Source organism: Lemur catta, chromosome 4 (genome assembly GCF_020740605.2).
Source record: "Lemur catta isolate mLemCat1 chromosome 4, mLemCat1.pri, whole genome shotgun sequence".
Lineage (NCBI taxonomy): Eukaryota > Metazoa > Chordata > Mammalia > Primates > Lemuridae > Lemur > Lemur catta.
In genome coordinates, this window is record NC_059131.1 from 18,617,927 (window position 1) to 18,635,442 (window position 17,516).

The 17,516-nt window shown below is 42.0% G+C and overlaps 2 protein-coding genes and 1 pseudogene across 4 annotated transcripts in view; 1 reads left to right on the plus strand and 2 right to left on the minus strand.

The window, feature by feature from the left end:
- The window catches only part of ASXL2 (ASXL transcriptional regulator 2), a 126,741-nt gene extending 120,173 nt beyond the window's left edge, over nucleotides 1-6,568 (minus strand). Inside the window, exon 1 of one of the 3 annotated variants that reach the window (XM_045549192.1) lies at nucleotides 6,216-6,568. In XM_045549192.1, coding sequence (XP_045405148.1) covers nucleotides 6,216-6,272 — 57 coding nt within the window. In that variant the 5' untranslated portion in view covers nucleotides 6,273-6,568. The remainder of the gene's footprint in view (nucleotides 1-6,215) is intronic. The other 2 variants (XM_045549193.1, XM_045549194.1) reach the window with 2 other exon arrangements.
- Nucleotides 6,569-7,794: 1,226 nt separating this feature from the next.
- LOC123636681 (calmodulin-alpha-like) lies at nucleotides 7,795-8,256 on the minus strand. Its single transcript, XM_045549196.1, has one exon. The coding sequence runs from the start codon at nucleotides 8,239-8,241 to the stop codon at nucleotides 7,795-7,797; it is 447 nt and encodes a 148-aa protein (XP_045405152.1). The 5' UTR covers nucleotides 8,242-8,256.
- Nucleotides 8,257-9,006: 750 nt separating this feature from the next.
- On the plus strand, nucleotides 9,007-10,132 carry LOC123637418 (annotated as a pseudogene).
- The last annotated feature ends 7,384 nt before the right edge of the window (nucleotides 10,133-17,516 follow it).

A 17,516-nucleotide genomic window follows, 5' to 3' on the forward strand; every position in this document is an offset into this window, starting at 1 on the left:
AAGATTAACTCTGTTTGTTCTACTTGCCATTTTTTAAAAATAATGAGCCTATATAACAAATAGAAAGCAATTTGAAGTAATACTATTAAATATTTGTTTCTAAGTCATACTTACAGGGTCCTAAAATTTAGTCCACTCAAGAACCTTTTAACAACACTAAAAACATAATAAATCACACTGTACTAAAAATGCTAAATTGTACAACACCATAAACTATGAGGATAACCTCTATGACATTCGGAAGGAAGGAATACAGAAATAGACGGGCATTCAGAGTTCTTTGGCAAACAGGACAAAGATAGCAGGTTTTAACAAACATTGTTACTGATCAGTTCCCTATAGTTACATCTTCCACACACTAGCCTCCTTCCAGACAGCTTTTGTAGTGAAAAAATAATGTCCTTTCACCCACAGCAAAATTACACAGCCTCTCAAGAGTAGACAGAATACATGTCTCTTGGAATTCTAAGAGAGAGGGAGCAGCAGCAACTTCACAGAAATTTTTAATTTATATGTCCAAGAAAGATTTTGCTTTTAATTTTTTCCTTAAACAACTAGGAGGTTGTGGGCTTTCAGGACAGGGGCATAAAAACAGGATGAAAAGATTATGAACTTAATAACACAAAACTGAAGAAGCAAACCGCACGGAAACTTCACTTCAATAACATGGAAGAAGGAAGATCAGTCAAGCAGAGTGTTACATCAAGTCGCCTAGGACAAAGAGACCCACAGAATGTAATTTCATAAATGTAAATATGCAGTTATTGTTTTGAAAAATTATGCATCAGAGCAGTTTTTCAATTTTTTGCCCATGCTGTTTGCAATGCTTATTCACTCTAAGTTTTATGTATTCCACAAGCAAAGGAAGATTTTGTCCAGTTTTACTTTCTATAGTTTATATTATAAAAATAATAGTTTGCTGAATGTTTTTCACGCTGCACACTCTCTTGTGGAGATTCTAATACAACTACAAATATAATACAAACAGACTTAAAAGGACTCTGCTCCTGTCAATATATCGAAACGGACATAACCAGGCCTGACCATACTCCTCCTTTTTTAAGAAAAAACATTACTTATAGTAAAAGCTAAGAGTACTGAATATTTCTAAGCTAACAAATCTTTCTAAAGTGCATTAAAAATGTTTTCTAAACATTTTTCTACTTATTATATTTTTATATTTTTCAATAATTTTCCATTTTCTACCCTTCCTACATCAAATTAACCAAACAGTGTTATACTCTTAACAGAAATTTTCCATCTTTCACCTTATTCCCTGAAGTTAAGTAACTTAAGGTAAAATGACAAAAATTAAAATCTACGTATATTCAAAATAATATTAATCGATGAAGTCTATCTAGAATTAAAATAAAAACTTTTCCTTCAATTTACAAATCATATCCCAAAGATCCACACTACAGACTGCACTCCTCACTTCTAACACCCATATTTTAACCATTTCTCATATTTTAACCATTTTACTCCCAAAGTTACCCATAGGTCCCTCTAGTATACAATCTCTAAGGTTTGCCCCTCTGTTCCTTCCACCTACAATCACACACATGCACACTCTCTTGTATTTTTAGGACATTTTGTCTTTTAATGCTTCCCTAGTTATGGCAAGGAGGGAAAAGTCAAAAAGAAAACAAAACAAAACAAAAAAAAGATTATGCTATTTTGAGGTTCTGCTTTGCAAAAACTGCTAAAATCCTCAGGGTGTCATCAAATATTTTTTGTTTAATGACCCTAACTTTAAACACAGTTCTAAAATCAATGTAATGGTTCTCAGTATCTCTGACTTATTACAACTTTTTCAATTTAAATTTCATTGGCCAGGTGCAGTGGCTCACACCTAGCATTTTGGGAGGCCAAGGCTGGAGGCTCACTTGAGCTAGGAATTCAAGACCAGCATGGACAACATGGCAAGACTCCATTTCTATAAAAATAAATAAATAAATAAATAATTGGCTAAGGGTAGTGGTGTGTGTGTGTAGTCCTAGCTATTCCAGAGGCAAAGGTAGGAGGATTGCTTTAGCCCAGGAGTTCAAGGCTGCAGTAAAGTATGATCACACCACTACAATCCAGCCTGGGTGACACAGGGAGACCTTGTCTCAATCAATCAATTTCACTAAACACTATACTATGTATCTTTCATCCAAATCATTTCATTACCAGCATCACTACTGCCCTTAAAATTTAAAACATGTAAAACTGGGCTGGGTGTGGTAGCTCACACCTATTAATCCCAGCACTTGCGGAGGCCAAGGTGGGAAGATCGCTTGAGACCAGTTCAAGACCAGCCTGGGCAACACGGTGACACCTCATCCCTACAGAAAAAATTTTTTTTAAATTAGCCAGGCCTAGTGGTGTGCGCCTGTAGTCCCAGCTATTCAGGAAGCTGAGGCAGGAGGATGGCTTGAGCCCAGAAGTTTGAGGTTGCAGTGAGCTATGATGATGCCATTGCACTCTAGCCTGGGCAACAGAGCTGGACCTTGTCTCCAAAAAAAAAAAAAAAGAAAAGAAAAGAAAACCTATGTGAAACTGTTAACTAAACACTTGAATAATGCTTTTTATAACTAGTGTGTTTAGATAGGGCAAATTTAAGGTCAATAAGGAGACAGTACAGTACAGTGAATGAGCATTCAAGATCACCTAAATCCCAGCTCCATTACCTCTCTTTCTAGTGTCCTTAGTTATTGCAGCCAGTCTATACATTTAAGTTCATTTTATCAGCCTTCTGGCATAATTTTACTATTATATAATAATTATGAAGCCATATGTGGTGGTGCCCACCTGTAGTTCACTTAAGCCCAAGAGTTCCAAGCTGTTGTGTGCCATGATCACGCCTTTAACAGCCCTGCACTCCAGTCTAGGCAACACAACAAGACCCCATCTCTTGGCCAAACGTGGTGATTCATGCCTGTAATTCTAGCTCTCTGGGAGGCTGAGGCAGGAAGATCACTTGAGCTCAGGTGTTTAAGACCAGCCTCAGCAAGAGACCCCATCTCTAATAAAAGTAGAAAGAAATTAGCTAGACAATTAAAAACAGAAAAAACTAGACAGGCATGGTGGCATGTTCCTGTAATCCCAGCTACTTGGGAGGCTGAGGCAGGAAGATAGCTTCAGCCCAGGAGTTTCAGGTTGCTGTGAGCTAAGCTGATGCCACGACACTACTCAGGGCAACAGAGTTGAGACTTTGTTTCAAAAAAAAAAAAAAAAGAAAGAAAATAACCCTACTTTAGTAGTGCTTCCAAAAACAGGATAGCTCCACAATGCAGCTACCATAATGAAAGCAGATACTAGCCATGCACAGTGGCTTGCACCTATAATCCCAGCTACTCGGAAAGTTGAGGCAGGAGGATCGATTGAGGCCAGGAGTTCAAGACTAGTCTGGGCAATATACTGAGACCCTGACTGTAAAAAAATTTTTAAAATAGCTAAGCATGGTAGTGCATGCCTATAGTCCCAGCTGCTCAGGAGGCTGAGGCAGGAGGACTGCCTGAGCCCAGGAGTTCATGACCAGCCTGGGTGATGCAGTGAGACCCTGTCTCAAAAAACAAAAAAGCAGATACTGCCTGTATTCATAAATACAGTAATTTTATTATTTCCTTGCTGAACCTCTGTTCCTAGAACACTTGACATCTTAATGCCTAAGAAATAAGTTTAAGCCTTACAACCCCTTTTCCTAGTCCTCCTGATCTTCTAAATATCAACACCATTTCTTAATTTAGGTCAAAGTTACTTTCATTTGTCAAATGGCTAATTTTCTGATCTCTATTCTACAGTCTGAAATATTACAGATGTACCTTTGTCTAGTCCTCCTGCTTTTACCTATCTCTCCCACAAGCAGAAAACTTTTGAACACTTAGATTATTTTAATTTCCTCACTGTTTATAAAACAACCCAAAAAAGAGTAGAGTGTTTTCTAGATTTTGGCTACTAGAAAAAAGTTTTAGTATCACTATTCTCTTTCTAAAATTCATTTTCACTTAGGGTCAGTCATGGTGGCTCATGCCTATAATACTAGCACTTTGGAAGGCTGAAGGGGGAGGACTGCTTGAGGCCAGGAGTTGGAGGCTACAGTGACCTATAATGATGCCACTGCACTTTAGCCTGGGCAACAGAAGGAGACTGCCCCCCCTAAAAAAAATTCATTTTCACCTAGACTGGGGATTTTACATATTTGTCAGCATCAAATAAAAATATCAAGCTACTAAAGCTACTAATACAGTAGTCCCCTCAGGAACTCACTCAGAACTCTTACTACTCAAACTAGCCTTTCCATCTTTTAAATACTATTTTACACATTTAATATTAGTGTCACTAAAGTTGGTATACAACTCCCCCCACACAGTGATAAATCTGACTGGCTTTAAAAAAAAAAGGAGAAAATATACACTATTTTACACATAGCTAGCTAGAGCATGAAATGAACAAATATACTAATTTATTATAGTAACAGCTAAGCAATAGAAGCAGATTAATTTTTCTTGTCACAACCTCCCAATGATTAGACTATTTTATCCAAAGAGATCATAATTCAAAAAGCACTTTTAAGATTCTTGAGACTTAAAATTAATTAACATAATTAGAGCTGGAGTCTGTTTACCTATAATTAAAATTTACCATGCTTCTTTTATTAACAGAAAGAAGTCTTGAGGTATCTACCAAGTAGAAAGTAAAATAGGCTTCTGTAGAGAAGCAACCTCTTCACCATCAAAAAAATTATTTCTAGTTTTAAATCTTTTAGAGGGAAACTACCAGCACAGTCACAATCAAGAAAATATACTGTAAGTGTATTTTCAATAAATAAATAAAAACTACCATTTCTGCACTAACTTTTTCACATTTCCAACTAAAATAGAAATACGAGTTGAAGATTCACCAACCTCCTACTGCATAAAGTTTACAAAACACATGCACAAAGTTTACAAAACGAATGCACAAGATTGAATAAACAGTATGACCCAGATTTTGAGACATAAAAAAGACTAGATGGTAATATACCAAAATGTTAATATGTGACAGATGGGGGGTGAAATACGCGATTTTTTATTTTCTTCTTTATACTTTTCTATGATGCTCCAAATCCCCCCCCCCCCGGGATCATTACTTTTGTATTCAGAAAAATCTCATTTAAAAAATAAATCATAGGACATATAATAAGGGTTTATGTAGAAGGGTTCTCCATGTTGTCCAAGTATTACTGACATGATTCACCATTTAAGAGGTGAACACCTCTCACTTCCCACCACTGAAATGCTGCTGTTTAATGCCCTATTACTTTTCTGCTGCACTCTCAACGATGGAATGAACCTCACTTTCTCCTTACGTTTCATCTCTACATACATACAAAACCGCTTTTAATTTTTTTCTTAAAACATAGTGAAAGTTCTCACTAATCCTCAATATTCCATTTTTTTAAACCTACCACTAAATTTCGTTATAACAAAATCAGGAGGAAAAGATTGATTTACCCACTAATTACAACTTTGTTAGGCCACCATGACTTTAGCTAGAGAAAAGTGAAGGCCGAGTAAACTACACGTCCCACCATGCATTGCTGCCTTGCTCAGAGTAGGTCTCTACGGAAACAGAAAAAAAAATTCTACAAGTCCCACCTGTTACTTCGTTTCTAAACACCTCCTGCACTTTCAGCTCCAACAGCAAACAAAAACAAAAGCCTCGTGATCTCACGTCGGCACCGGGAGCCAGATAAGCAGGGGGCCCAGGGTCAGAAGGCATGTCTGCTGCAACGGGTAAATTCTACCAAGCTCCAGCGCTCCCAGCGCTCCCCTCTTCTTTCCGGGGCTGGATGCATGCACAAGCCTTCTCCTATCTGCATCCAATGGGGGCTCTCCAGCCCCACAAGGGAAGAGAACCGGTTACAGTGCAAGCATAACAGACCCGGTGCCGGGGAGGGGGCTACCTCAGAGTGGGAGTGAGAGCGACATGACCCCGAAAGACAGCCTCAAAACACCAAGCGGACTCGTCGCAGACGCTGGGAGAAGCCACAGCCCGGCGGCGATCACCTTCCGCCGGGCGCCTCCATTCCCACCGGGATCTCGACCCCGACACTAACCGCCGCCCTCTCCGTGCGGTTTTGTGCCCCCTAAGCCGGGTCGTTCGGCCAGTCACCTCCCTTCACCGTGCGACTGGCGGACGGCAAGAAAACGAAATCCTCCCGGCCTTCCCCTTCGCTCCCTCCCCCTTACCGTCTTGGCGGCCTCCGCCCAGGTCCTGCCCTTCTTCCTACGTCCCTTTTCCCTCATGTCGGGTCTTGAACTGACTGGGAGGCTCCCGTGTCCGGGCTCCGGCCGCCCTCCCTGTCTGCTCTGCCCTGCGCTGCTTTTCCCGCGGTGCTGGGAAAGGTGGGAGAAAGGGGAAGTCAGGCCGGAGGAGCACCCAAGCAGAGGAAGCGGCGGGGGTGGTGCGCGGGGGGGGGTCTATGGGGCGGCCGGTCCTCCTGCTGCCGTTGCCACTGCTACCGCCGCTGCCATATTGGGTTCTTACTGTACAGGCTGCCGCTATGGTCATGTGACCGCTCCCGCGCGGCCGTCACTACTGTACGCAGCCGGCCGCGCGAACGAGCGCGCGCGCGCCCCCGCCTCCCGAGCACGGCTGTTGAGAGAGCGAGCCGGCGGTCTGCGGCGCCTCGCCACGCCCCCTCCCTTCCGGTCTCCGCCTCCCCGCAGGAGCATGCGCGCTAGGGAGAACCGACTGTAGCCTGCGTCGGATGCTGGGTGCACACGCCCACAGCGAAAATCCGCCTGCGGAAGCGGAACTTGATCCATCCAGGCAGGCAAATTGAGCGGATCCTGGTCGCATGTGAGGCGCCGAGGTGGCTGTAGAGAACTGGAGCAGCGGCCTCTTCCCTCAAGGGGTGACCCTGGCAACTATCACTTTGATTAAGTCTCGTACTTGTGTTTTGTCTTTTGTTTATGTTTATTGCTACAAAGTTTATCTTTTTGAAGATTTGCAACAATTCTCGTCTAGTTTGCCCCATTCGATATATGAGGCAACTGAGACTGAGTGACTTGCCAAACTCATGAGTCTGGGATGTGGAAAAACCTAAAATCAAATTGCCAGCTCAGATTCCTTTCCATCGCTCCAGAATGCATCAAACTTAGATGCCTTTTTTTTAATTATAATTTTTTATTGGAAAACAAATATACAACTTGGAATGGATTTGAGGCAAATTGCGCCATAAGCATATTTTCTGTAAGTAGCTAAACAAAGTTTAAAAAACAAGTAACAATAAAAGAAAATGTTTCTGGTACAGGACCGGCAATACAAAAAAATGGTGTACAAGGACCTGGATAATACACCCATTTTGCAGTAGTGCAACTTTTAAGTACATGTTGTTGACTGTTCATAGTCCAGACAGAGTTACAACTCCACACTTCAACAACAACATGCTGACAGTTCCTAAAGAAAACTACCTTTAAAAAAGGCATAATCCAGATGTTCCCTCATTTGACCAACTCCATCTAAGTTTAGATGTGCAGAAGGGCTAGATATATCCGGGTTAAGCCACATGCAGCATGTTACCAATCAATTTTCTAAAATAAGATTTCAGGACAATGGCAGTAAGATAAGGGAAGAAAACATGAAGGAATGAAGTCCTAATCACTATACATGTATATTTTTTTGACAGTGGGGGGAAACCTTTTACAGATAAGTTACAAAGAAAAGGCAGATCATTTCCTAAAGAAATTTAACACATTTGCTGCCATTGGATATAGAAGTAAAAAGGAAAAAAAAAAGAAATTTAACACGTTCTGTATAATGTCTTCATTTTGCTGTCATTTGTACAAACTCTTCATAGTGTACTTGACCATCACCATCAATATCTGCTTCCCTGATCATTTCATGAACCTGCTCATCTGTTAACTTCTCTCCAAGGCCTGTCATCACATGGCAAAGCTCTGCTGCACTAATATCGCCATTGCCATCCTTGTCAAACACATGGAATGCTTCTTTAATTTCTTTTTCACTGTCTGTGTCTGTCATTCTTCTTGCCATTATGATCAGAAATTCAGGGAAGTCAATTGTGCTGTTACCATCAGCATCTACTTCATTAATCATGTCCTGTAACTCTGCTTCTGTAGTACTCTGCTCAAGAGACCTCATTACAGTTCCCAGTTCCTTTGCTGTTATAGTTCCATCACCATCCTTATCAAATAGTGAAAAAGCTTCTTTGAATTCTGCAATCTGCTCTTCAGTCAGTTGGTCAGCCATGATGCAAGCACTACCAATTTCTGAGACACAATGACACAACCACTCGGCTAGCTCACACTACTCGGCTAACTCACTCCACTCAGACTAATTCTACATGACTTTTTTTTAAGGCCACAAGTAACGACATTCACACTTTTACATGTGAATTATTTCATCAAGGACAAAAATGGTGTCCTTTTTTTTTTTTTTTTTTTTGAGACAGGGCCTCACTCCATTGCTCCATTGCCTGGGTAGAGTGCCGTGGCGTCAGCCTAGCTCACAGCAACCTCAAACTCCTGGGCTCAAGCAATCCTCCTGCCTCAGCCTCCCTAGTAGCTGGGACTACAGGCATGCACCACCACGCCCATCTAGTTTTTTTCTATTTTTAGTAGAGAGGGGGTCTCACTCTTGCTCAGGCTGGTCTCGAACTCCTGACCTCAAGCAATTCTCCTGCCTTAGTCTCCCAGAGTGCTAGGATTACAGGTATGAGAGCCACCATGGCTGGCCTGGTGTCCTTTTTATTTCTGCAAGTCCAGTCCTTGGCACAGGGTCTGCCCATATCAGGTGCCCAATAAATATTTGCTGAATGATTTAGCTATGTCTGTCATCAGAAACCATTATTTGTAGTGTCCATAACAGCCTTCTGAAAGATCCAGAATGTGACATCTTCCATTGCATTATCTATGTCTTCATACTCTGTAAAGTAAAAAGAATGTAGTAACACCTGCTGATCTCCTAAATCCACCTGCTTCCAGAAGCTTCTTCCAAACCACTGTATTCTAAAATATGAGGATTGGGCTGCCTATTGGGAGGAAAGACAGGTGAGGGCAGTACTTAACTTGGAGTCCATGGACAGGTTCCAGAAGTTCATGGCTCCCATAAAATTATGGATGGTATTTTGTGTGTTATATGTGAATTTTTTTTTTTTTTTTGAGACAGAGTCTCACTCTGTTGCCCAGGCTAGGGTACCGTGGCATCAGCCTAGCTCACAGCAACCTCAAACTCCTGGGGTTAAGCAATCCTACTGTCTCAGCCTCCTGAGTAGCTGGGACTACAGGCATGCACCACCATGCCCCGCTAATTTTTTCTATATATATATTTTAGTTGTCCAGCTAATTTCTTTCTATTTTTTTAGTAGAGATGGGGTCTCTTGCTCAGGCTGGTCTCGAACTCCTGAGCTCAAACAATCCACCCGCCTCAGCCTCCCAGAGTGCTAGGATTACAGGCCTTAACCACCTTGCCCGGCCTTATTTTTCCCGTTTTTCCTTGCTTGTAAATGTCTTAAAAGTGAGACCTACGCTCACCATCACCACTTCCACAATTTTCACCCACTCCTCTGCCCTTCTAAGTGTAATGATACTTTCCTTCACATTAAGAAATAGAGGTCTGGGAATTGAGTCCAGTCTCTGTCCCCCACTGTAAGACCCTCTTACAAGTGGTCCCTAAAAAAAGAAATAGAGGTCTGAGCTCTTCCCTTCTGAGGCTATCACTGAAATGGCAGTGGCCAAAATGAAGTTCAATCTGATCAAAGCAAAAATTGTAAAAGGCATTTCAATGTACCTTCTCACATTATCAAGATTTTGTCTTTCCCTCTGTCCAAAGAGCTGAGACAGAAGCACAATGTTTGATCCATGCCCATGCAAAAGGATGATGAAGTTCAGGCTGTGCAAGGACATTATAAAAGTCAGCAAATTGGCAAAGTAGTCTAGGTCTACAGAAAGAAATATGTCATCTACATTGAACAGGTGCGGCAAGAAAAGGCTAATGGCACAACTGTCCATGTGAGTGCTCACCATAACAAAGTAGTTCTCACTAGGCTAAAACTGGACAAAGACCATAAAAAGGTCCTTGAATGGAAAGCCAAATAAAGGACCAATATAAGGAAGAAGCAATCCAGAAGATACAGGAATAAATTTATATACAATTTTCATTAAAAACTGCTAAAATGACTCTGGGAGACCAAGGCAGTAGGATCACTTGAGGCCAAGTAACAGAGGGAATGGCTGAAAAAAACAGCAAAAATATTTTGTATCTCTTTAACACATCCTGCACTCCTTTTTGTGAAGGAAAGCCTGCATCCCTGTCTCAGGCCAGTGGTTGGGAGGGGCAGAGTAAGTCATTTATTTGTGCAACAGGAGCTGGCCCAGCCTGGACCTGGTGAAGGGAGGTCCTGGGTAAGGAGATGGGGGGGTTCAGAATCATCAACTGTAGTTGAACAGTAATTGCCTGACACTGAGAACTTATTATGAGGACAATGGCATTTTAGACAGGAGTCTCCATCCTCCTCCTTTGCTGGCAAAGTAATAAAAATTTCTCTTTTCTTCTTCCTCACACCACTTGTTCTCATTCTTCTGATGCGGCCTTGAGAACAAGTGCCAAGCTTTCGGTAACAGCCAAGAGGTTGAGACCAGCCTGAGCAAGAGCGAGACCCCATCTCTACAAAAAATAGAAAAATATCCATGTATGGTGGCACACACCTGTAGTCCCAGCTACTTGAGAGGCTGAGACAGAAGGATAGCTTGAGCCCAGGAGTTTGAGGTTGCAGTGAGCTATGAAGATGCTACTGAACTCTAGCCAGGGTGACAGAGTGAGACTCCGTCAAAAAAAAAAAAAAAGCTGCTAAAATGAAAAAAGAAAAAAATTGAAGTCTGACCCTCTCATGGTAAAGTGAATGGCCTGCTTTGACAAACTTCAGCTTATTATGGTATAGAAAATGAAATCAACTTTGGAAGGCCAAGATGGGAGGATCACTTGAGGCCAGGAGTTTGAGACCAGCCTAAGCAACATAGTGAGACCCTGTCTCTACAAAAAATAGAAAAATAAGCCAGGTGTGGTGGCATGCACCTGTAGCCCCAGCTATTTCGCAGGCTGAAGTAGGAGGATCACTTGAACCCAGGAGTAGTTTGTGGTTGCAGTGAGCTATGATGATGCCACTGCCCAGGCAAAAGAGCAAGACCCTGTCTCAAAAAAAAGAAAGAAAGAAATCAAGTACTTTTAGGCTACAAATTCCAGTCCCAAACCCTGGGCATGCTTTATCTTGGAATCAACGTGAGATTTTCATTTTCAAAATAAAAATGATTTTATTTCATTTTTAGAAAATTTCTCATTGCAAAAATTCTATAGCTATTTGTTAAGCGTATGGAAGCAGAAACTGAGATGTGACTCCTTGTGCAAATAATTTATTGGAGGGCTCTCAGAAGAAACCTGTACACATGTGGAGGAAGCATGATAGGAAGGGGAAGATGCTAGTATGAATGGCCCACAGCAAGTATGCCTCCTCTGTGAACAAACTTTCACGCAGATGAGATATCCACAGGTTTAGACCTGAGGAAGCTGGGGACAGAATGCACTAGCAAGCCCATTTGGCCCTCGCACCAAGGCTGTTTTATCTTCAACAGTTTTATCATTATGAATGTGGTATTTTTATCTCCATCTGCTTGCCATCTCTCTGTATCTTTCAATTTTTTATAAAACGAGCAAGTTGACACCTTCAGACTCTAACATTCAGCATAATTATAGTTATATATCATTCCATTGTTTGGGTTTTATATAATAATTTTTACTAATTTCCTATAGTTAACACCTATAGTTAACATTTCAGTGTTATTATAAACAATACCGAGATGACTATCCTTGTTACTCATTTGTGGAAAGAGATAGAAAAATATTACTAAAATGAAAAAGGCAAGATATAGAATCATATATGGTAGGGTCCCTTTTAATGAAAAAAAAGGCAGTAAGACAGAATTTTGTTTTTTTTTTTTTTGGCTACCAATATCTAAACCCCCTTCCCATATTTGGAAATTCCTACCCACTGTAGAAATTGAAAACACCAGCCTCTCTTGCTGGCAGGGCATAAGAAAGTGCTTTAGGCTCCACCAGTCATAAACTTCTGCCAGAGACATTAAATCAGACACTAGTAATGTCCAGGCAATGATGTCAGTGGTATAAGTTGCAGAGTCTTCAAAAGCCCAGCTCTGTGGTGGTATTTTGGCCATTTTTACTGTTAGTGGTAGCTTCCAAGCTTTGTTCACTAGACCTTCTAGAGATTTTGTAAGCCTGTGGTCCCCAACCCCTAGGCCACAGACTGGTACTGGTCCATGGCCTATTAGGAACCCAGCCGCACAGCAGGAGGTGAGCAGTGGACAAGCCAGCAAAGCTTCATCTGTATTTATAGCCCATTGCTCACATCACTGCCTGAGCTCCGCCTCCTGTCAGATCAGTGGAAGCATTAGATTCTCATAGGAGCGAATCCTACTGTAAACTGCATGTGAGGGATCTATGTTGCACGCTCCTTATGAGAATCTAATGCCTGATGATATGAGGTGGAGCTGAGGCAGTGATGCTCAAATACAGATTATCATTAGCAGGGAGATTTGACTGCACAATAAATGTAATGTGCTTGAGTCATCCTGAAACCATCCCCCACACCCCTGGTCCGTGGAAAAATCGTCTTCAATGAAACTGCTCCCTTGATGCCAAAAGGTTGGGGACTGATGCTATAAGCCATCTAAAATCCATTTAAATTTTTTTCTCCTATTTAAATTAGACAGGATTGGTTCGTTCTTTCCTTCTTTCCTTCCTTCCTTCCTTCTTTCTTTCTTTCTTTCTTTCTTTCTTTCTTTCTTTCTTTCTTTCTTTCTTTCTTTCTTTCTTTCTTTCTTTCTTTCTTTCTTTCTACAATTAAGTACCTGTATACAGGGGATGTGTATGTGTATATATTTGTAGTAAATGCTATGATGTGCTACTCAGTTGCCCTTTCAGGACTGAACTACTCATTTCCCTGGCTTCTTGGAGCACTGCTGAAGAAAACTACCTTATCATCCAACATCATGCTCCATTCCTGGGGCAGCCTGTGTCCAATAAGTGTTTGATGGGGTCCTTTTACCCCATCATAAGACAACAGTGAGCCATCCCAGTTTCAGAGCTCTCAATGGGGATGATTGAGGCCTTTGCTGATACAGCGTCAGATCTCAAATTCCCCTTCTGCCCAAACTTACTTCCGTTCCATCCCCCACAGGTGTTGCTCCTGAAAGTAGTCCCCAGTAAAGTTCCTACACAGCAATCTTCATTTCAGAGTCTGCTTCCCAAAGACCCAAAGTGTCATCATAGCACTATTAGAGTGGAAGCATATCTCAGGCCAGGTAATAAATGGAGTCCTGATCCAGCTCTGACTCATAGTGGATCCAACATTGGGTTCACCTGATGACCATTTCCATGGTCCCCAAATAATTAGAATAGACATACTTAGAAGTTGGCACAACCTGCAGCTGTCAAAGTAAGGAAGGCCAAGTAGAAGCTCTGAAACTGCCCTCTGCCCTCATTTCTCCCACAGCAGCCAAGAGGAAATGACAGATATTAGTTCCATCCCTAAAGACCTAAAGAATTTAGGGGTATTAGTCTTTACCATATTTCCACTTAATTCACTAATCTTGCCCCTACAAAAGCCAGGTGCGTGCTGGATGATGACAGTAGACTATAGCAAACTGAATCAATCAGTAGTTGCAATTGCCACATGTGGTGAAGAATTATACACTTTTGGAAAAATATCACTCCTGACATGATATTGAGCCCTGGTAGAGATGGACCACTTGACCATGGAGCCAGAAAACTATCATGAGCTCATTTCTGTCAGTCAACTCTACCAAAACGTAAGGTCAAATGGGCTCAGTAACAACCCACTGTAAGATGGAAGTGGCACACCTGGGATTGGGCCCAACCAGGCCAGACAGCACAAGTAAGCCGCACAAACAGGTGGGCCAAGTCCCCATGTCATACACCACTGTTGCACTGACAGTGCTCCTTCAGCTCACATTATGGCTGCACAGGAGGTTCCCTTATGACCAACTGACAGAGGAGGAGAAAAGCCAAGCTTGGTTCATGGATGGGTCCACCAGGTATGTAGGTGCCAGATGAAAATGGACCTCACTTGCATTATAGTCCCACTCAGGAATGGCCTTAAAAGACAACAGCGAGGGGAAATCCTCCCAATGGGCAGAGCTTCAGGCAATATACGGTATTATCTATTTTATGTGGAAAGAGAAATGGCCCTAGGTCAGAATATAAACACATTCACGGTGGGTGGAGAATAGCTTGGCCAAGTGGTCAGGAGCCTAGAACAAAAAAGACTGTAAGGATCAGAGATAACGAGGCTGGGTAGAGGTATATGGATGGACCCAGGGACACAAAATGTGAAGATCACATGTTAAACCATGACAGTGGATAAGACCAAAAGAAAAAAAAGGGAAAAAATGCTCATGTTAATACTGACCAGAAAGCATCCACCATGGAAGAAGCAATAAGCAAACAAGTAGACAGAATGATTCAGCCAGTTGACATCAGCCAGCCTGTGTCATTGACCACTCCAGTACTGCATAATTTACCCATGGACATAGTAATATGGTGGCACGGATGGAGGCTATGAATGGGCCCAATAGTGTGGGTTCTCACTCAGTAAGGCTGATTTACTTACTCCTGCTACTGAATGTCCAACCTGCCAGCAAGAAAGATGAAGCTAACCCTAGATTTGACACCAGCCCTCAAGTAGACCAATCAGCTATTTGGTGGTAGGTTGACTACATTGGATCCCTTCACCTTACAAGGCGCAGCAATTCTTTTTAACTGGAATAAACATATATTTCAGGTATGAGTTTGCTTTTCCTATGTATAGAACCTCAGCCAGCACCACTTTCAGGGGCTTACAGAATATTTGATCTACTGACATGGGATCTCATATAACAGTGAATTAAAGCAAAAAGCCCATTTTACAACAAAGAAGGTATGGCAGTAGACACATGGCTGTGGAATCTTCTGGTCCCAAGAGATATGTTTTTCAAAAAGCATATAATTCTTCCCCTCGTGTGGCAATTGAGGCTACTAATTGATTGAATTTGTGGGAGTTTACTGTCATCCCACACTACCTAGAAGCTACTGGCCTGATTGAGTAATGCAATGGACCATTGAAGGCACATTGAGAAACCAGTATACCCTGTGATGATGAGACACCACCCTCAAGAACACATCTATTATACTCTGTAAATCTGTGACCAATATATGGTGCTTTGTCCCAATAGGTAGAATACATGGGTCTGGGAATGAAGGGATGGAAGTAGGAATGCTTTGTGCATCCCATGTGCTCAACTCTGGACTGAGTTTAGAAATCCTGATCTCCAAAAAGGACTGTTTCCATATGAGGCACAGTAAGCGTCCCATTGAACTTTAAGCTACAGTTGCTGTCTGAGCACCTCCGACTCCTTACGTCAAGAGCCAGACACCATAAACAGAAGTATTCATCCTAGCAGAGGTTACTAACCCTGACCATCAGGAGGAAACTGGGGTTCTGTTACACAATGAGAGTTGGCAGGACCCTATTTGGCACCCAGCAAGTGATCCAACTATGTTTTCCTTGGTACTCCCTTACCCAATTTTATTGGTAAATGGATAAATACATCAGCCACAGCTAATTAATAAAAAGGGGACTGTTAACAGGGGCCCATACCCCTCAGGCTTGAAGGTCTGGACCACATGACCAGGTAAGCCACCTGCAGAGGCACTGAGTGACAGCAGTCTGTGCTGGACAGTAGAGGAGGGAGATGCGGAGCAGAGCTGCAGCCTCAAGATCAGCTGCACTGGTGGAGACCGTATTCTTCCCACTCTCCTCTCCTTACAAACTACCCTCAGGAAAAGAGGCCCACCAGAATCCTGGGAGAGCTGCCCCCAAAACTTACCCAAATAAGTGGTTCCAAGTGGACTGGAGATAAAACTCTGATTCACTTCCCATATCTTCCTCCGGGACTAAAGAACTTATTCCTCAGCTGCTGGGAATTTTCCCTGAGAATTTTCCTCACCTGAAAAGAGTCATTTTGCCCCAGACCACTTCTCAGGACAGCTTGTATCCAATGACTGGTCAATGTTGGGGTCTAAAGGCTTGGCCGCCTCACCCCAGTTCAGGATGACTGAAGTGCTAGCCCAGCTTCAGATCTCCCCATGGAGTTAGCTGAAACATTCCTGAAACTGTATCAGAGCCCAGCTTCTCCATCTGCCCAGTCCTGCTTCCTTCCTTTCCCACAGATGTCGCTCCTGAGGGCACGCTCTAATGAGATTCCCACTCACTAACCTGCTCTGCAACCACGCGGGTACGTGCATGCTGGAAGGATACAGAAAAATTATTAAAAATAATTATCTCAGAGTAGTGGGACTGAGGATTGGGAATTATGGAAAGAAGGCTTTCTTTTTTAACAAAACAAAAAATTCATTATGATTATTTCTGAGAGCTAATTAATATGTTTTTTAAAAAATGAAGGGGATTTTTCTGCTTTCTCTTTTCTTCCTGGGTTTGCTCTGCTGGTACATGGGAGGTAATCTAAAATTTATGGAATTGAACTGTTTTTATCCCATGGGAAAACTCACTCTCTCTCTCTCTCTCTCTCTCTCTCTCTCAGTGCCCCTGCTAAAACAGCACAGTAGCCCCCCCCAAAGCAAAATGGACAAATATGAACAGATAATTCACAAAACAGGAAATTCAATTAGATAATAAGCATATAAAAAATACTATTTCATGATTTCATCAGTAAAATCAAAATTAAAATATGATGAACTAATGAAAGAGTTTATTTAAGAATCCTAATTTAGGCTGGGCACAGTGGCTCCTGCCTGTAATCCTCGCACTCTGGGAGGCCAAGGATGGAGGATTGCTTGAGGTCAGGTGTTCAAGACCAGCCTAAGCAAGAGCAAGACCCTCCATCTCTACTAAAAATAGAAAAAATTAGCTGGGTGTGGTGGCTCAAGCTTGTATTCTTAGCTACTTGGGAGGCTGAGGCAGGAGAATTGTTTGAGCCCAGGAGTTTGAGGTTGCTGTGTGCTAGGCTGACACCATGACACTCCAGCCAGGGTGACAGAGCAAGACTCTGTCTCAAAAACAAAGAAACAGAAAACAGTTAAAATGGTAAATTTTATGCTATGTATAAAATCACTCTGTAGCCCAGGCTAAAGTGCAGTGATGCCACCATAGCTCACTGTAGCCTTCAACTCCTGGCCTCAAGCAATCCTCCCACTTTGGCCTCCCAATGTGCTAGAATTGTAGGCATGAGTCACTGTGCCCAGCCAAAAAAATTTTTTAAGCAACAAGTGTTCCATATACCAGTAATGATTGGTGAGTAATTAAAGTTTAAAAAACTCCCGTTCCTAATAGCTAGACAAGCATGTATATATGTGTATATGTGAATGTACACATCTATACATACATATATATGCATATATATATATACACATACATATTTATAGCTTCATACCTACAT

Excerpts from the sequence above, each read along its gene's own strand:
- LOC123636681 (XM_045549196.1), bottom strand. The coding sequence starts at position 8,241 with ATGGCTGACCAACTGACTGAAGAGCAGATTGCAGAATTCAAAGAAGCT.